We start from the raw sequence: 20,485 nt of genomic DNA on the forward strand, positions 1-20,485 counted from the left end.
GACCGTCTTTTCATGCACAGGACTCTCTCTTGTACCGTTGTGTTTGGCTGAGACAGCTTTCCTTGGTAGTGAAAACCTCTAGTAAGCATCGCCTTTCTAAACTCAGCTGTCCTTTAGTCCCAGATTGGTGTTATTGAGGGGTTTCTGTGTAAACAAGGACATCAAAACAATCCAAACCCGTTTCCCAGGAGCTTCCCAGTCTGTAGGCAACACAGTGCCTCACACACCGGAATAACATGGGAATTAAAGCATCTTTCTGAGCGCAGTTTTGTGACACAGTGGCTTAGCTCCCCTCTGGAGCCACATCTGTGACAAAGTCTTGTGCAAAGGGAGGAGGAAGCCTCAGTGCTTCAGTGAGGAAAGGACCAAAGAGTATCTAGAAGGAAGCAATGGGATCAGTTTGGGAGGACTGATGGAGGTCAGGGATCCCAGAAACCCTGGAGAGGGAAGGAGAGACAAAGGAGTTTCAGGATGAGGAAGGCAGAGGAAGAAGCCGGGTGCTGCCACTCACCCCACTGCTGTCCAGACCCAAAGGTGGAGGAATAGGATGCAAAACCCAGAGGAGAGGAATGAAACAGCAAAGAAACCCAAAGCTGGTGGGGCTCTGGAATGGAAGGATTCCACTGCCCTCATCTCAACATAGAAGTTTGCTCCCTTGCATAGGCATAGCTTAACAAGGCAGTCTTGGACATTAAGGAGAACCAAGAACTGAGGCACGCAGCAGGGTCTCAAAGCACAGGAAAAGGCTTTGGCTGCGCTGCTGGGGCCTGTGTGTGAGCATAGGGGGAAAATGATTTCGGCTCCTTGTTTTGTACAAGTGGGATCAAGAAAAGCCACAGCTCCTCCACTGAAACAGGCAGGCAAAATCACCTTGTGCCAATCAATACTTACTTTCAGGCCGGGGGGTCCAGGTGAGCCGGGGTTTCCGTGAGGACCTGGGGGACCCTAAAAAAGACAGCAGACACAAAACAGAGTCAGGAGGAGTCAACGGGCATCTGCGTTAGTCCTAGGAGCTGCAGAAAGTCGTGAGTGATGTGATGAGACCAGAGCATCCACAGTACATGGCCCAGCCCAGAGACAGAAGGACCCTCACTAGTGCCTCTGGAGTGGTGAAACCTGGCTACCAGCTCCCACCTACCTCCATGGGACGGGACGTGTGTCTGTCACCACAAGATGTGTGGTGACAATGAGATGATTTGGGTGCACCAAATATTCCACAACCATTAACAGAAACTACCTTGTGGTCAAGGGAGTCAGAGCTCTGCAAGGAACCCCAGCAGAAAGAGATGGAGGGAGGCAGAAGGGAGCAAAAGTGTGATGGGGTGTTGCTTTTTTTTGGCCAAAATGGAAGAGAACAGAAGGAATTGCTGCAGGGAAAATGTTCAGCTATTTGGGATGAACTTATTTCCATTCCAAGTCAACCAGGCGTTTGCCTTTAGAGGTTAGAAAGAGAATGGATTGCTGGACTGTAGAACAGAAGTCAGGGGAGCAGAAGTCAGTCCCTTTAAACCATTTAAGCCTGTGTTTTTGTACAGGTCTCACAAGCTAATGACACTGTCAGGGGATCTGCTTCAGGTCACAAACAGCAGTATCTCCTTTCATACCATATTTTAAACCCACCCTGTGTATTTTCCAAAGACTATTTAAGGAGTTATCTGGAATAAGCAGCTAAGGATAGTTTATCCCAGGATTGTACACAGCACGGAAGATCTGTTAACCTTTCAGGCAGAAGTAATAACAATTCCAAGTCCTCTCGAGCACGTTCCTGGGAGATGAAACACCCTGAAGATTCAATTCCAAGGGCTACTGTGCTGCCAACACTGTGTATGGGCTTTACACCACCACGAGGAGCACTTTAATGCACCCTCTAGTTACAAGGAGTTCAGTCTGGGGGATAAAAAGCCACTCTGATACTAAGCTGCAGTATTTCCGATGAGCATTTCAGCATAGATGGGGCCAGGATCTTCAGGGTCTGATTTCCAAGGAAAATCCCTGCATGTGACTGCCATCCGAGTTCAGTGCCCTTGCTCTCTTTTATGAGAACATCAGGGTGTTGATGTCTATTCAGTTTTATTTTGACTGCACTGTAATAGAAAATAATGTCTTTTTTTAATGCAGCTATTGTATCTTGTGGTATAGACAGTTGTTGAATGCTCAGTGCTATTTCCCAGCACATGCTGGTCTGCTGTAAGAGCAATTAAAAGGCCAAGCCTGAACTTTGCAAGCGGCATTCTTTTTTACCCAAATAAATTTTATGTCCCATTCTTAGATTCCTTCAGATTTTCAGCCTGAAACCAAATACATTTATTGGCCCATTCTTCATTTCCATCCACATTTTCAGCCTGACACTCTTGGATACTTTAGCCTGGCTGTGAATTTCCAATGAAACTGAGACAGCTGTAAAGAAAAGGTGTTTGAGTATCAACTTGTCATTTGAAAACCCATAGAGCTGCTGTAGCCACAGAAACTGAGCACCAAGAAGTCTTGAATAAATCCATATTCCCAGCAAACTATGGCATCATCTGCTCACCCCATTGGGTGGGACACTGAAGCACAGATTTAATGTGCTGCTTAAGTTAATGCAATGAGTTTGTGGTAGCAGAAACACTTCAACCCAAGTCTTTGGAGTCCCAAATACGTATGAAGATGAATATTGTGGCAGAAATCAGAACAGTAGAGGCTCTATAAAAGGTGAGTTCCTAAAAAGCTCTTACACGTAAGCAATAATCTGGGAAGCTCTGAACAGGGTTCATAAATCCAGATTGCTGCTGGATTTGAGGAGGGAATTCAGCTGTTTCTCAACTTTGGAGGCAGGCAGTTTGGCTCAAAGCCCATTTCAGTGCAGTTGGTTGAAATCCATGCTCCACCATAGCCTGAAGCAGGCTTAAAACAGTGTCAGACTGGAGGGAACAGCATGGTTTGGTGTGACTCCTAGCTGAGAATGAGAGTTTCCAGGAGGAAACCTGGGACATAGGAAGCTCAGCTGCCAATTCTCCTGGCTAAGAGACCAATCACACCTTCAGCATAATTTGGTGCAGGTTCTTCCAGAGCTAAACCAAAGCACAGCAAGAAAATCATAAAGAGCTTTAACCAAAAGGAGGTAATAGTCTAATCCTAGTATCCAGTGACAAAACATGGTTATGAAATACAGGCTCTTGACCACTGAATTCAATGAGACTCCTAGCATGTAATCCCTGCAAAGGAAGGTCAGAGGTCCATCCTGTTCTTAAAGACCAATGTGGTCTTGCCCTAGTGAGAAGTGGCCACATCCTGCTGATGAAGTGGCAGTGGGAAGAGTCCAGTCTGGCACGCAAGAAATGGCTGTAACCCAGTGTGAGGCTTGTGCTAGATGGTTTAAACTGCTCCCATAACATGGGGAGAAAAGGGTGTAGTCTGGCAGCAGTCCTAAAGAAGGGGAAAAAACCGATCTTGATGTGTTCCAACACGATTAGTCCTGAATCCGTGATTATTACACCCACATTCTTGGCAGAGGAGAAGGATGCGATGTGGTGCAGTTTGATGGGCTGAGTAACAAAAGGTACAGGGCAGCATCCGCCTCGGGAGCTGTTAGCAAGGCAAAATCTGAACAGGCAGGCCTTATGCGTTAATCCATGCACCAAGCTGGAAACTCCAGTAGCAGTCACTGTGCCCCCAAGCTGTCATCCCTTGGTTTATTAAACCCAGTCAATGTTCATTCCTCTTCTATTGCACCCAGAATTACCCATCTCCAACCAGTGCTCCCAGAAACAGCCTTCTCATGGAGAACAACTTGAGAGCTAATGTCTTTGTAGTGCTAGATTTTACCCATGTTATCCTGAATTAAATTCGATTTCCCATTCCTATCTAAAAAGTAGGATTCTCCCAAATATATTTATCATCAATGCATTAGTTTTGTTCCTCTTTTCCACTCACAGGATGGGACAACACCGACCCCACTGAATAACAAAATCCCACAACATGGATTACTATTTGTATCCATGCCTGTTTAGCTACCTACTTTGGGTCCCTTATAACTGCTGAAACAATCCAATCTATCGCAAATGCCAGCTTGCATCTGAGATCTTCCAAGCCTTGCACCAGAAATTCCATGGAAAATTTTACCATGGGACAGCACAGAGACCAGAACAATCCCTGAATGTGTTCTGCAAGTGAGGGGAGGGGGTTCCCATCTCCATGGAATGTCTTCTACGTGAATGATGCTACTTGAGGACCGCACTGTGCCACCCAGTTCATCTCGGTGACGTGCCTGGAGATGGGACCCTGCTCACAGAAGCTCTTTTATGCGTAATGGTTCACAGCCCTCAAGTATTAACAAAAGTGTAACTGTGCACAGCACCCCCCATCCCTCCAGCATTCACAGGGAGGGGGGGGAAAAATCCTCCAAACTCCTGCTAAATGCTGGAAAGCTTCGGTCGGAGCAATGACGACTCATTCAAACCTCACTGTGTCTTGGGGTTTTCTCTGTGTAAAGCAGCTTTTTCTACTCCTGACCTACAGATCCCACCCTGACCTCCGGCTTGCTGAAAAAAACGAGCTAAATATTTGAGGTGAAGCCAAACAAACTGTTTCTTTAAACACTTCTACTCAGAAATCGGAAAGTCTTCCTCGTGGAATGAGGGTACCGGGGAACCTCTGCAGCTGAGAGAAGTTCTTGCTTGTTTTAGGAGGGAAGCCCTGCATTTTGAAGGAAAGGGAGATTTTTTGCAACCACAGACCAAATGTAACAGGGACGTGTTACACCAGGACCCTGCAGCCTTTCAGGCTGCTAAGGTTCACAGGAGGATGGTAAGAGATGCCCGAAACAGCAGGGAACGTATCTGTATTCTATTCACCCATCTGTTTGGGTTTCTCCTGTGTTGTATCAGAGAGGTTAAATATGAGCAATTACAGCATGCCAGGCTTTTTATTCCCAGTTCTGCCTCTGACCTGCTGTGTGGCCACTTTTCTTATACCAGAGTTTTCTCACCTATTACAGATGGAGATCAACTTCCAACGGGGCCTGGCTTCCTAAATTAAAGTGTTTTGAAAAGCCTGACTTTCCCATTATTGCTGTCCTGGCATTGAAGACAACCACCAGATTCCTGTCTGTCATGTGTCAGCTTGCTGTCTCCTCCATGTAGAAGGGGAACAGATAGCTAGGATTGCCATAGAGCTCATCTGGAAGGCAGATTTCAAGACCAAGTGTGATGGTTCACAGCACTTGTGCAGACTAGTTTGCTGGTCTAACTACACTGGAATGAGTCACAGGTTGGGATCAATATGGATGCGCTGGCAAAAGCCCCTCATGCAGACAGCATGGGGATGAAGCTAACTGAGTCCTGGGTGAGGCAGGGATAAGCCATAATGGTGCAGAAGTTATTGCTCCATCGGGAGCCCTTTGCTGACAGTTCCTTGTCGAGCTTGTTAGCACAGCTCTGCGAGCAAAACCCAGCCTCTGTCACTGCCTCCCCATTCAACCTTTGCAATGTAAAGGTCATAGAACCATAGAATAGTGAGGGTTGAAGTACAAAACATCCTTTACATGGAACTGCTGCGCTCGTACCCACGTGCCACCACTCACACACAAAGCCATGTGAAAGCTGTCCCACTGCATGCCACATAAAGCTGGGGAAACCCTTCATTGCTGAAACTGCCCTTGCCTACAAGATGCATCTCGGATCTTACACAGACTCCTGCCAAGGTACATTTACTTGAGGAGAAGTGGTGTGGGCAGATCTCTTGCTTATCACTCTGATTCTTTAATACAGACATAAGAGCTGAAAGCAATCCTAGCTGGATACGGAGAGGAAACCTGCTGTAAAGCATATGGCCAATACAGCAATATCTATACAGGTTTGCAGAGCTCCTGAGAAACTCATTAACCATCATTTCTCATCATCAGAATAGCAACTTATTTACCCCTTCTCCTTGGAATCCCTTAGGCAATAAGAAGAAACACCCAGTTTTCATTTGTTATGTACCTTTGCCTTCCTAGTTGCAGAGAGCAGAGCATTGGTATAGTCTGAACCCAACTCCATGGATCCATGACACTGAGTGTAAAATTAACTCAATGCTTCTAAACAGGGGACTAGCTTTTCAAAATCAAGAAATGGTCATTTTCAAGAAGACTGCACTATCCACTGCCTTGGAATGCACTCGAATGGGAGATGTGTCCTGGACACAACCTCCTTCATGCTGCTACAAAGACTGGTGCTTGTTACTGCAAACCAGGAGGCATAGCTTACGTGGATGAGCAGCACTCAGACTGCACAGGCAAGTCTAGTTGATCTTCTGGTTTATCTATTAATCTGCTGGAAGCACAGAGAAAGAACCATGGGATGAGCCAGCTTGGCTTACCAACTGCCACTGACCACAGCCTCAAAGCAGAAGCTCATCAGGGCTTTCATTTTACCCTGACCAGCACGAGGGGAGAAAGGGAGACAAACCAGAGAGAGTACAGAATTTAAAGGAGTGGAAATATTGCACTACATCAGCAACAGAGCAACTTTATGGGCTTCACAGCTACAGAAGGTCAGGAGTCAGAGGCTGCTACTAGGTTTTCACACGAGCCAACTAATTATATAAGCATTAGTAATGTAGAAATTGTGCAAGCTACAAGAGCAGTTGCACCTCATGCTTTAGCTCATTCACTGCACTGGTGACTAGAAACAATCCATCCTTTCCCCTGGCATCCAGCACTGCAAAGTTGCCTGTAATATCCACCTCCCCTAAGGAGCTCTGCTCTTGGGCTTGGAGCCTCATGGGACACCTCATGGGCTGTGTAAGAGCTCTGCAACTGGTCTGCCTGAGGATCAGGTAGGACAGAGGTAGAACATAACCCCTGCAGCATTGCACATCTATTTTCAAGCGCCTCATGCACAATGAGAGCAAAAGATGCAAGAATTCCCCTAAGCCTGTCTTAGTTTCTGGCAGCTTTTCCCTGCAATGAGGCACTGAAAGCCCAAAGAGCCACAGGAAGGAGAAATACTAGAAGAAACACGCTGCAAAGTCAAAACAATGGATGCAGGGAGCAGTTGTCTCCAGTGCTCCAGGCCAGACATTCACAGATTGACCCTTCTGCCCCTTCCCAAAGTTAGCACAGCCTCTTCGCAGAGGTCCAAGCCAAGCCAGGCTCAGCTGTGCTGAGCGCTTCCTAACTGGGAACTCTCTCCTAGAATGATTCTCAGCACCTCTGGCAGGGGCTGAGCTCCAAAATGCTCTGTTGATTGTTGTCTTTTACAGGATCATCTTAAATATAAGACAGAGCGTGCTACAGATGGGGAATAACATAGAAAGTCAGAACAAGGCAAGTTTTGGTAGTGGAATTTGGATGTAGAGGTGCAATTCGGTCATTCACAAGGGGGATGCAGCTGGGGTCTCCTGACACAGAGAGTAGTCTGCACACCACAGGACTGCAAGAACACCAAACACCTCTCATGAGTGAGCATGAACAACATTCAGCTTAATGGGGACTTGCTGAGAACTGGCCAATTTGCTGATGCAATTGCAGCTCGGAAGACATCAGAGCTGCATGACCAGTTATCCTGGTGTTTCACTGTAGGACTTATCTAATCACAGAATGGTTCAGGGACCTTAAAGCTCATCCAGTTCCAACCCCTGCCACGGGTAGGGCCACCTTTCACTAGAGCAGGGTGCTCCAAGCCCCGACCAGCCTGGCCTTGAACACTGCCATTATCCTGTGTATAAAACACATGAGCTTGCTGCTTGCCTTACACTCAGGGCCCAAATCAGTGCTTGGGTCTATTGATATCCATACCCAGGCTGCAGGGGCTCCTGCAGAGCTTTCACTGTTGTAGACAGAAGGTGCATTTATCTTTACTGGTTACTGCAAGATCTCACAGGACTGTGACAAGTGCCCTCAGGGAATGCACAGCCTCCAGCTTTTAGCCTCTCGGTTGTTCTTTAAAGACATTACATGGGGTTGAGTTTTAGCCAAGTATGTGTGAGGAAATCTCCTGCTGCTGCCAGGCCAGGATGCTGCCTGGATCATGGATCCAAATATTCCCTTCTTCCAGCCCCAGACACTTGCATCTTTTGATTCCCGACCCACATCAGTTCAGTGCTCAGGAAATGGACTCCATGACCATACCTTGTGGGACAGCACCATGCTAACATGAAAATGATGCCGACAGTTAACAGCATCCACGTCAGGCATGTTGCCCAGCTTTGGGAGACTACTTTTGCAGCTAGGTCAATGCAGAAAGCTTTGCTCACAGCTAGTTACAGCACTCAGCACGAGATGTGGCCTCAGCATAACACTTAATGCTCAAAGGTCTGCCTCAGAAGTTAATGTGGGGAGGAAGAAATAGAGGAATTTACAATGGATCTTTTTGAATAGCTAAGACATTTTGCTCTAGGCCTTGAAAAGGAGCAGGTCTTAGTGTGAGGAACACAAAAGCTCATCCCTGTGTGCTGAGTCCTTGGTCCTAGACCATGGTCCCACTAGTGAAGGCGCAGTGATGGAAGGACCTCAAAGCAAACACTGTGGGAAGCTGGGAAGAGTGAAGAACAGAACAAAAAGCAGCCAAAGCTCATGTTCAGCACTGGGTTTGCAAGAAGGAATGGATACTGGAAACAAAATGAGACAGACAGAGCTCATTCTTCTGACAGCCATTTGGAAACATTCATCCCCAGCCTTTCCAATGCCAAAACTTAGCTCAGAGAGGCAGCAAATCACCAGTGTGGCCTCCTGAAAACCTTGAACAGGGCATGAGGGAAAGGAGGAAGGCCAGACCTCAACAGCAGGGCTTGAAGCAATCATTACTCAGCCACAGGAACATACAACAGCCCTTGGAGCAGTAGGACACACAGGTTCAAGTGCAAATGGATAGGAATTTAATGTTACTTACTCGAGAACCTCTCTTGCCAGGTGGTCCTGGTAAGCCCGGCAGACCTGGTGGGCCCTGGAAGAATAAAAATAGGAATTAATGATGGTTCTATAGCACGGTGATGCTCCTATTTCCCTTCAAATTACACCATTGCTATAAAGGGATAAAACACCACACACAGTAACATCTGCAGAAGCATGTATTTCCATAGATTAGGGACAGAGCCTTCACATCTTTCTGCTGTGGATGACATTCCCATGATCACAGCTGTGTTTCCACCTTCCTGAACCCATGCTGTAACACAGGGGTAACACAACTTGTCTCTCACCTTTGGAGTTTCCTGCTATGTGCTAGCACGCAAGTAACGTGTTAGCACCTTGGCAAGGGAAGAATATTGAGTGTTGCAATATACATTGGCACTCTTGGTACTGTAGGCTTCTGCATGAATTACAACTTCATTGCATCCCATCACTTTGTATTTTGAAGTGGCATGTGATAAATGTCATCGAATTGGTGTCAGCGTTGGATATTCCTAAATGTGTAATACAGGAGAGGTCAACTTGTACATGTCAGAGTAGTGGGGGGTCTTGGCAGAGGGTGAGAAGAAAGTGGAGATATCAGGCACCCAGCTGTGCACTGATGTGAAACAGGTTAGGAAAAAATACTCAGTAATGTATTGAGTTTGAATTTGTTCATTTATTTATTCATTTTTTTCAATGGACTGGAGAATTCAGCTTTCTGGAAAGCCATTTGCAACCCCTAATAACTCCTCAAAGCTTGTTTTCCCCCAAGCCAAACATGCCTAACAAGAATAACTGTTAATTAAGTGTCTCCCAGAGGATTTATATCCAAGTAGCTTGTTATAAAAGATGAGCTTTCATTGCATCCAGGGGAGAAACAGATCCAGAGCAGCAGGCTGAAGGACGTTTGGAAGGCAGCCTGAGCTCTCCAACTGTGTGGCAGGCAGAAGATGGGTGCATTGCACTGAGTGGGTACCACGCTCTGGTTCCACTCCCTTCCCACTGGGATCACCACTGTAGGATCCCACATGTGCCGTCACCCTAAGCAGAGCCTCCTGCAGAAGGACTGCCAGGCAGAGCTGCTCAGGCTCTGCATCATGTTACTGGCCCTGAGGAGGAATGGGAAGCTCTTGATCTCTAACACAGTTTTCAGGAGTCATCAAGTGTGTGATTTAGTAACAAAACCCTTGGAGATCCCTACCCTAAATCTCGTGCCCAGGATAAGACTCTGAACAGAGAAAACTCGCCTGAACCATAGAGCTAACTGATAAATACACTCTAATACTACCAACCCTCCCATTACCATATTAGCCCATATGATTCAAGGATTCTCATAAGCAGCAAATTCATTAGTATAAAAGCAGTCTTCTAAACAAAGTCATGCAGACAGATTTGGTACCGTAGAAAGAAGGGGAGGAATAAACAAAGCCCCAGGTATGTCTGTCTGCAATACTGATTTGCCAGGACATCACATGAATCACAACATGTGTTTTCTGTAGCTAGCTCTATCTGTAGTAAAGGTGACAAGTAAAAAATTGTCTTACAGCATAAGAGGGTACACAGCACAGAACAGCTGATGCCCCACACTGAGACAACACATGGATGGGCTTTAACACCGCATCACACTCTCCTACTACCCAGCACTGTAGCCTGTGCTGAGATATAGCCTGGGAGACTTCATCTGACCCCTCTTCAAGGTGTTCATTGCTGCTAACATGGTATTACTGGTCTTTGTAGTAACAACCCCTATTGGTACAGCTGACCCTCACTTCAGCAATATACCCAACACGCAACCTGCCATTGTGCCAGCTCAGGGCCCCGTGCATAATGCAATTATACAGCTGTGCAAATAGACACATGGTTATGGGAGGTTTTAAGCCTTGTGTATAACTGTGCTCCAGAATCCAAGCTTTATTAATAAAATCCCCTTAGTTCCTTAATTCCCCTTAGTTAGGAAGATAACTATCAAAACATGAATCCAATGCAACTGATGCAGCAACAGCTAACAGGGTTTGGCAAAGATGAATTCAAGTGCTTAATGTCTTCTCTATAAAGACCCATTCCCATGTACCCCTAAATGAAGAAGTGAAAGAGAAGATACCACTGCCTGTGCTGCATTCCCTGTGTACCAGAGTTAAGGTGACCTTTCTCACCTTCCTGCTAACAGCAGCTGCAATTGCACTTGGCCACTTGAGTAAAATACCTCTCAAAAAATGGGGACTGCTCACAATAAGCTGGAGCTAGCCAAAATGAGGAGAGAGTTAATGCCTGCACTGGAGTGGGAACGTGGAGCTAAGGGAAAGCCATGTGGCTGGAGCAGCACAGAAAGAGCAGCACGTAATTCAGGAGTCCCCTATCACTTTGCTTTGGTTTAGTTTGTCTTTTGGCCTTTTCTTATTCTTCTCCTAAAGGGCAAAAGGAATAAGGTGACTGCAGGATGAGTGGCTAAAGGGTGCCAGGCACGACGGCAACTGCATAAGGCAAGAATGTGACATACATAAACCAGAAGCAAGCCAAGGTGAAAGAGAGCTGGGGTAGCTGAATGAACATTGATAGCTGAGAAACACAACTGCAAGACCACCTTCTGTCTTTAAGGTCCCTCTCCATTCTCACACAGTTCCTGGGTAGCTGGATCGGACGTGTACTGTGCCTTCCCAGTGACTCATTTCTCCTGCCCCTTACACATGCCTCTATCATCCAACTCAAGCTCTCGAGCAGGAGGCCCATGTCAAACAACTGGCTCTGCCTGGGGAGAGCAATACTGAAACACACAGGGAGAAAAATGCACATCGGGAGAGGCAGCCAGAGAAGAATGAGACTGGATCAGGGCCCAGCTACTTACAGATGATGGATGAGGTCCCACTTCCGTCGTAAGGCTCCGAGACATGGAGAGGAAGGGATGTCTATCAGCAAAGCACCATGCAGTGAGCTGCCAGGAGTCTGCCTGGAGGTAATGCCTGTGCAGTCCCTATGCTCACCACAGGCATCTTCGCTTTCGCCCTTGGTGCAGGGAAGAGTTAAACTGCCCCACCAGAGCCTGTGTGGACCTTTCCATCGTGCCCTTTAATAGCATCCTTAGCAAATTCCATAGGGAGCAGGGGGAAGCGCTCCGCAAGGCAGGAAGGTTTCCTTTTCCTGGCACTTCTCTGCTCCTGCCCTCCCATTGCATGAACACCTCACAAGATCAGCAGAGCTGACAGCCTCCTGCAGTGAGCTACTGCTCCTAGCACTTTGCTTCTTGCCTCTCTGGCTTCTTGCCTGCTCTGCTCTGCAAACTGATGGCAGAGAACACACACCCCCTGTTATCACACAAAGCAAAATCAGAGATCAAGGAGAAACAGGGCAGAAGCAGATACTCGCACTCTCTTCTCCAGCCAAACAGCTGAATTGTTAACCAGCCTGAACAGCTCTGCGAAGCAGCTAATAGCAGCCACATAAAAGTTTAACCCTTCTCAGTTTCCCACGGTAGCATTAGGAATGATGACTGATCCCACCAAATGATTATAGGATTTATTCTAAGCTGCTGCTGGGAAACTTCCTGGCGTAAAAGGGACCTCTCTTTTTCCTTCACTTTTGGAGCTTCAAATTGCAAATGGAAAATTAAGCTGAGTTGTCTGAAAGGGAAATGCATTGGGCCCTGAGGACAGGAGAAATCTTGCTGTTTCCTCTTGCTGCTGAGATCAGCCAGCTCATATCTCTGCCTCTCCCCTCCTCACACTTCCCTCTGCCTGCAGCGCTGCCCCTGGGAGCTTGTGCCTTTAGATCTCACAACCTGAGCAAGGCTGAACCTGCTGGGAGAGGGCTTGGAGGGAAGCATAATCACTGCAGGAACTGGTGCTGTTGATGTGGGAAATGACTCGCTTCCTTCTGAATGCCTACTGAATCAACTTGCTCAGATAGCAGAGTATTCCCATTATCATTCCCCTAGGAGCAAATTACCCAGGACACAATTCATCTCATATTCTAGTGCACACCGATGGACTGACCCATCTATACTCGGGGTCTCTCTGATGTATTTCTGCCTCCCATGTTGTGTACCCCATTAATAGTACAGCTCTCCTGTATCCCATGCGAGGCTGTGTTGCAGGGGTGGGCATCCTGCACTGTGCAAAACACTGCAAGGACTGAAGGGAGAACATTCTTTCTCAGATGCTAATGCATGTGGTAAAAGCCAACTTAAAAGGGAGTTCAGAAAACACATCAAAAGCTTCTCCCCATGTTGGCATTGAGTTCTGAGCAGTGACGTTAGCCCTGCAGATAAGAGAACCTGTCTTGTTTTCTTCCCAGAGGAAGATGAGGCACATTTCATATGCAAGGCCATTGCCACAGTACTGTTTAGCCTTGTACATCCAGAAAGCACCAGCACGGAGGGACTGAGGAGCTACAACACTAGAATGAAACCCCCCTGCTCAGGAGAAGGGAAGGGGAAGAGAAGATCTCATCTTCAAAAGATACACCAACCCTTCCTCACCTTTCCATCCTGCACAGAGAGGGAGACAGGACCTAAACTAAAACCCAGCTTGAAATATGGCCTGAAGCAAATCTGCAGGGTTTTATGGAGGAAAAAAATCCAGCATTTTGGTTATTTCTTCTCCAAGGCAGGCTTATCATGTTAAATTTGGACACATCTGGGTTTCAACCAGTGTAGAAAGAAAAACCTCTCATAAGTCTGGCAGGAGCAGAGGTGTTGGTGGGAAGCCAGTCTTGTAATACGAGTTCTGCAATAGACACAGATGTTTATTCTGGGTCTGTACAACACCTATCAGAGACAAACCCTTGTCCACAGCTTGATTCTGAGCAAAGCAGCAGCACAATACATATCGCAATGTCAGTATTCCAGCTTGATGAGCACAGCTTTTCTATAGAGACATTGCAGAAACAATCTCTGCGGGAGGCACTTCAGACTTGAGCAATGTCAGACCTTGGAAACAAGTCTGAAGGGGTGTGAAAAAATAAAACAGAGGGATTTCACACTCTATCAGTTGTAAGAATACCTGCATATTTCCACAAGGCATCCTTACACCCTTCGCAGCACATTTATCTCAATCACCCTTTCAACTACTGCTCTTTAAAATCAACTTTGTTTTACACAAATAGAGCTCTCAGATTCTTAGTCTTTCGCCTGCAAGATGATTTCCCTTTGGGGATAGTTCTGGTTAAATTAGCAAAAAGCCACTGATCCAACTGTGTGAGCGAGGCTGAAACTTTTCCCATGAATTATACAAAGCATGTGATTCTCTCTTTTTTTTATTAATATGACTCATTCATTAAGAGACATTCAAACACATTGTGTGTTCCTCCATTTATCACAGACTATCAGCTTGAGCAGCCTTTTCTGCTACAAGGAGGACTGGAAATAAGCACTTCATATTTTATCAGTGTTCCCAATCACCTCTTTCTCTCCCCTATTGGCTGATTGATTTGGCAGGGATTGCTTCTCTAGCAAAGGAGCCTCCAAGGGCTCCAAGACAAACTGCTCATGCAGAAGATGAAGCAGTCTAGACTGGGGATGCTCTTAGAAACACATCTGCTGGTGGAAGAAGGCTGCCTGCAGGATACCACCACATCTCAAGATGGGATTGAACCTAGGGCTCCTGACTATGCACCACAGTATGCAGAGAGCTGGAGGCTGCGCATCCTTCCACCCAGGCTATTTTTCCAACTCAGATACATGTTCCTTCCATCCCCACTCCTCTTGTGTTACTCAGTGCTTCCACTGCCTCTTAGTGGACTCAGCCCACTCAGTGACAGAGGTTTTCTTCCTCTAAAAACAACCCTCAGACACTTCTCATAGTCAATGTATTTGGGTTCTTTCATTTATAAGGGACAAAAAGATGTGGAATTACAGCTTCACTATACAGGAGGAGAAAGGTCCAACTTGGGGTGCCCTGTGGAACACTCACCTGCACCGGGGCAAGGGGTTTGCTGCAGCTCTACCGTATGACACAGCACATGGACATCCCACAGGCAGTGCTGATGGTCAAGGATGACTGTCCCCCTAAATCTCCCCATTAAACCTGCTGCTGGTATAGACAAGCAAATGCTACCCCATCCACCAGAGGATTCAAGTACCCACCACATCAAAGCCTTGAGTGCTTGATATGTTGGCGACAAAATACTTGTGTCTCTTTCGCTTTTATGGGTGTCCAAATTGAGCCATGTCCTTGGGGTCACATCACTCTGCAAGCTAACTGAAGGGGCCTGTGCTTGCATAGGGGATCTTAAGCAAGGCTCTGCGGAGGTGCTGCGGGCAGCCGTGGGGATGATCCAGAGGGAGCTTTGCCAGCTGCTGAGTCAGTGCTGCCTTCCTGACTGAGCACGATGTTTGGGTGGTTTGTGCTATTCCCCCCCTTCTCCAGAAGAAATGCAGAGCCGAGATCCCAAATGCTTGTGGTTATTAATGGTTCCCAAGAAATTCTTCTTTTTTAAGAACATCCCTTCCCCTCCTCCTGCAAACCCAACATTCCTGAAGAATTAATGCACCGACACTAGTTGCATGTGGGATGCAGTGGCTCCGTTTCCTGTTGCGCAGCACTGTGGTGGTCGCGCAGGATTAATCCACGGAGGGTTCTGCCTTTTATTGCTAGGTGAACAGATCCTTTTAGTGCTTGCAGACACCTCAATTATGGGGATGGGGCCCTGCTGCACAGCTAAAATTATACCACGGTTATTTTGGTGGCATTCACAAAGCCAGAATTGCAGTGACCACACTGAATCATCACTGCCTTGCACTGCGACTCTCATTCACATCCTGATTTTGGGATGAGCAGGATGAAAGATGGCCCCTTCTCTTTAAGTGGAAGGGGGACAAGCAGGATGCTGCTGGCTGGCAGCCTGCCTCTGCCCATAAATCATAGAATCATATATAGAATCATATTGAATCACATAGAATGGTTTGGGTTGGAAAGGACCTTAAGATCATCCAGCTCCCTGCCATGGGCAGGGACACCTCACACTAAACCATGTCACCCAAGGCTCGGTCCAATCTGGCCTTGAACACCGCCAGGGATGGAGCATTCACAACCTCCCTGGGCAACCCATTCCAGTGCCTCACCACCCTCCCAGTAAAGAACTTCCTATATCTGATCATTGCCAAGGTGGTCCCAATCCTTGCTGAGCAGGTAGAAGGCCATTTCACACACACACTTCTCTGTCCAGAGTGACATTTCTCTTTCAGACACCTTGTACCAGACAACATAAATGGGAAGACTATTTAATCATCTTATCCCTCCATCCATGCGCCAGACTCCATCAATGACATTCCCAGCCCCATCCAGGGAAAGCGCTGGGCAGTGATATCACACAGCACAGCAGGAAGGGCTGCACTGACCTCATCAGAAGCGCCTGCCCAACAGCACGAGGCGGGCGCCAGGTAATTACTCAAGCACAGAACATTTATCAGCACTCGCTCTGAAACATGCTCATCTGGCTATGGAAGTGCTCTATTAGCTTCCCAACATGTCATCCCCATTCCAGCCTTTTCTCCTCTTTCCCTTCCCACGTCAGAGACATCCAATGCAGTGTGGTACAAAGATCTCAAAGTGAGTCACAGGAGCTATTGAGCACCGCACGCAGCCAAGCCATAACCTTTCCCTCCCAAAGTGCCGACTGTGTTTCCAGCAGTCAAAGAGGAAAAGGCCAGACAGAGCCTCAAAATGTTCTCCTTTCCCTCAATTCAGGACTCCAGTTGTTCTCAGACGGGATGGAAAAAATCCTGCCGTCTCTTCCCTCAGCCCTCCACAGCCTGAATCTGTTTCTGTGCTGTGATTCACAAGCTGAGAGGGATTTTCCACTCCAGTTCGGTAATAAGCTCTTTACATTGCAGGGAGAAGTGGGGGCTTGAAGCTCCATCACCCTCATGACACTTGCAGGGGGATAAGGTGGGAAAGGTCAGGATTCCACTGAGCTCAGAGCAGTCCATGACATTTAGCCTGTACAGGTAAGCAGCGGTTTAGGAGGAGCTCAGGACAGCTTCATTTCTCCCCTTGGAAACATGCCTGAAGTGACTCTTCATGAAACACAGAAGGAAAAACCACTGAGACTCATTCTGTCTACTCAGGGATTTAGCAAAACTCCAAGCACAAAGCCTCTGCATCAGGGATATGTGCCTGTAAAGTCAGGCAGGAGTGCAGCGCTGCATCCCCCTACCCCGGGCAGCATCTGCACCTCTCAAAGTGGGAACCTCAGAACAAAACACACCTGATGGTGACTCCCCATCCAAATGACAAGGAGAGAAACTACTACATTGCTCTGAAACTGGACGGGCAGGAAATGAAGACCTTGAAGGTAAGCACCCATCAGGGCCTTAGCGATACAACCGTTATCACTTTAGGTGTCACTTGCAAGACATCAGCCCATCTGCAGGCTCAAGTGCTGTTGATTGTGTTCCTTCAGCCAGCTTCAATATTTCCATTGTAAACCCTTCTCTCCCTGTTTTAAGAAGTCAGCTGTAATAATTTGCTCTAGGCTGGAACTTGGCAACCCAAGACTGTCTGGGAGAAACTCTTGTACATGTACAGCCCCTCATACACACAATATAGCAAAAGGCTGGGGCTGGAACATCAAATCCTCCTAAAAGCTGGCCAGTTTAAAGATCCTGTTTGCATTCTTGCACTTAAAGGAAAGGCAGCTAGCAGATAATTAGTGTGGCCTGACTGCTTTTAGCATTACAAAATGTGTGTATACTTTTAGGATGGCCAAGATACACACCCTGAGAGTGGTTATTGTGTGGAATGCAGTAGTTAAAGCTATAAAGGAAGCTCTTTGCACGTTTTAAATGCAGGCTCTGAGGAATAATAATTAGAAATTAATTTACACCAGAAAAATAGAGGAGAGTTTGTTTAAAAAACCATAAATCCTGGAGCCATCTCTGCACTCGCATTTACGGGAATGGGGCACTTTTGGAAATGGGAATTTTGGGTACGTAAGAAATTAATAACCAGTGTTAAATAATAGATAATCTGTGGCATGTTTCTGAGGCACTTGGGTTTTCTTTGGAAGGTGACCAGCAGTTCTGCCCTCTTGGCCCTGAGAGAAACCAGGGGTGAGGAACAGAGACCCAGCTTAAGCACCAAATTTTAAGCAGCAACTCTTAGGAAGGAAGGTGGTAATTTGTATTTTCCCCTTTCTTAAATCTAATATGAAGCAGTACCTCTAAGCACAAACTTAAGGAGCATCCACCATCACAGAGCACTCAAGTTTACAGCAACACATGTGCTAAAATGGTGATAACCACGAACATAACAGTGTTATTTTGGGGTGTCACACACAGCTAAAAGCTTATAGAAACCCTTGTAGGTTACGGTGTGACAGCCATTCAGCTGAGCTGTGACTGGGAATAGTCAGCATCAAGAGCTTGAACTTACCTGAGGTCCTCTCTCTCCTTTCACTCCTGGATATCCCAGTAAGAATGGAAACGGAGTGGGTCCGAGGAGGTCAAAGATCTGATAGACATCAGTGGCAGCAGGGGTTGTGAGGTTGAGGGCCTGTGCCCTGGCTCTGGAGATGGGACGGGCAGACCCCAGGGGTGGTTTGGTGTACACCAGAGGGATGTTACTAGGATCCACTTTCCTGGTGGGGGACGGCACGTGCTTCTTTGGAACAGGCCCACTGCTTGGGTTCTGTCTTAGGGTGACAAAATGGACGTTGCTGGTTGTGTTATCAGTCACCCTCCTCACTGGCTTTACAGTACCAGGTGCTTTAGAGGGCTCAACGGTTGGGTTTTGGTTGATCTTCTTTTTGGTCTCTTGCTTGGACTCCTTCCCCCTGGCCATGGCAGGGCTCTGGCTTGTTGGTGGGGCCTTTTTGGCAGTGGGAAGGGGAGTTTTCTCCATGCGTGTGCTGGGGGTGGGATGGGACACCCTGATGGTTGTCACCGCGCCCCGAGGGAGCGAACGAGTGGGTGGCTGTGATTCAGTACTCGATGGAACAGGAGATGGGGCCACTGTGACCTTCGTGGCTTTGGTTGTCAGTCTTGGCAGTGATGGTGGGGTTGATACCCACGCGATGGTTGTACCCGAACCCCGAGCCTTGAGGGGTGCAGTGACCCTGCCAAGCTCCAAGGATGGGGCAGCAGTGGTCAGGTTTCTTAAACCCTGCAATGAGGGCTCTGTATGCCGTGGGGTACTGGGGGAGGCATTGGGATCCCTGGGAAGGAGGGGGATGAGAGGGGGCAGGTTTGGCCGGTAGGTATCTGCTTGCCTGCACTGTTTCTTCAGGTATTTACAGTAATGATGAGCTGCCTTGGCGGAAGGATAAATATCAAACTGGCAGATGGCTCCTTCAAACTGCACCGAGTGCTGGTTTATCTTCCCGAAGAGGAAAGATCCGTGTGGATCCAATGCCTCGTCCTTTTTATAATGCAAATCCGCATGTACCCTGCGCTTCCCACAAGAAGTAAATAAAGTGACTGTCTGGCCACGGATGTTGATGGCCAGATTGTGCCATTGGCCATCGTGGACATTGTAATCAAAATATACAGAGCGCTTGTGGCCCACATAGACTATGATCTTCCCAGGCACAAACTGGATGCCCAGCTGCAGTTTCCTCTTTTTGCTCTTGACAGCAAAGAGAAAAGCATTGTTGATGCGGTGGGAGCAGAGGCTCAGCACCAGGAGCAGGTCGGTGCTGGAGCCTGCGGGAAGAATGGTGCTGAGCGGCGCTTCGACACGTGCTCGCTGAGTGAAGATGACCCCTGATTTAAAAGGAATGACTCCTTGAGGAACTGTATGTGATGAGGACCAACTGCTCGATGGCCTTTTCCCTGACAGGCCCAGTCTTTGAAGAACATCCACATCTGAAAGGGAAGCGCAAAGACAGTGTGAGGTGTTGGGCAACCCAAGGGCTGGGTGGGTATGGGGAGCATCAAACCAATCCATGCTAAAAGGCAACAGGATGAAGGAAACCCAACTGTCCTCTCACACACATTCCAATACTCAGAATGGAGAGCATATAACACATCATGTTAGGAGCAAGTGCACGCTCAACTTGGTCCCGTCAGGGACCAGCTCCAGTTGTTCTGGAGGGAGCTGACCTCGCTACAAGGAAATGTCCCACTGAGCACCAACAGTCCACTTCTCTGGGATATAATTCCGAGTGCTGACCACACAGCTGGAAAGGAATCTGAACAACAGACTGATTGCAGAATTTTATATCCCCAGAAGGCAAGAAACAGAACCTTCAAAGGGAGCAAAGCCTTGTATCTGTGTCTCCAAATTAGAAGGAAGCAGCTTTTGATCTCCGGGACTCTAAAGGGTTTAGGGAAGCAAAGGTGCCTCCCAGTGTGAAAAGATTGCGCCTAGATTGCACTGAGCTACTTCAGGTTCTCAAAGCAGTGTATTTTCCCAGCAGATCATCTTACAGTCTCATTTTAATAGGTTGGAGGAACCAGACTTGGTTTGTGCAGGGATGAGAAATGACTTATGGAGGCCGTTGAGCAGAAGAGGTTAGACTTGCCTCCAGCGTTTGCCACCTAGGAGCAAGACGGGATGAAAGGGATTGATGTCCTTTCTTCACCAACCCCATGAGAAGTCCACAATGGACAGATGAGTAGAATCCTCTTGTTTTTAGCCCCCAGATCTAACAAGTGTCACACACAGCTCCAAGTCCAAGGCAGATTATCAGGCAAAAGCAATGCAG

General features: G+C 47.3%; 1 protein-coding gene across 4 annotated transcripts in view; it reads right to left on the reverse strand.

Annotated features, from left to right (window-relative positions):
- The window catches only part of COL27A1 (collagen type XXVII alpha 1 chain), a 190,885-nt gene that overhangs the window by 116,500 nt on the left and 53,900 nt on the right, over positions 1–20,485 (reverse strand). For all 4 annotated transcript variants that reach the window (XM_062640328.1, XM_062640329.1, XM_062640327.1 and 1 more), the window contains 3 exons: positions 18,214–19,643; positions 8,850–8,903; positions 892–945 (listed from right to left, as the gene is read on the reverse strand). In XM_062640328.1, coding sequence (XP_062496312.1) covers positions 892–945; positions 8,850–8,903; positions 18,214–19,643 — 1,538 coding nt within the window. The remainder of the gene's footprint in view (positions 1–891; positions 946–8,849; positions 8,904–18,213; positions 19,644–20,485) is intronic.

The sequence above is a fragment of the Pezoporus occidentalis genome, unplaced genomic scaffold (genome assembly GCF_034315485.1).
Source record: "Pezoporus occidentalis ecotype Australia unplaced genomic scaffold, CSIRO_AGI_Poc_V1 ctg64, whole genome shotgun sequence".
In the NCBI taxonomy this organism is placed as follows: domain Eukaryota; kingdom Metazoa; phylum Chordata; class Aves; order Psittaciformes; family Psittacidae; genus Pezoporus; species Pezoporus occidentalis.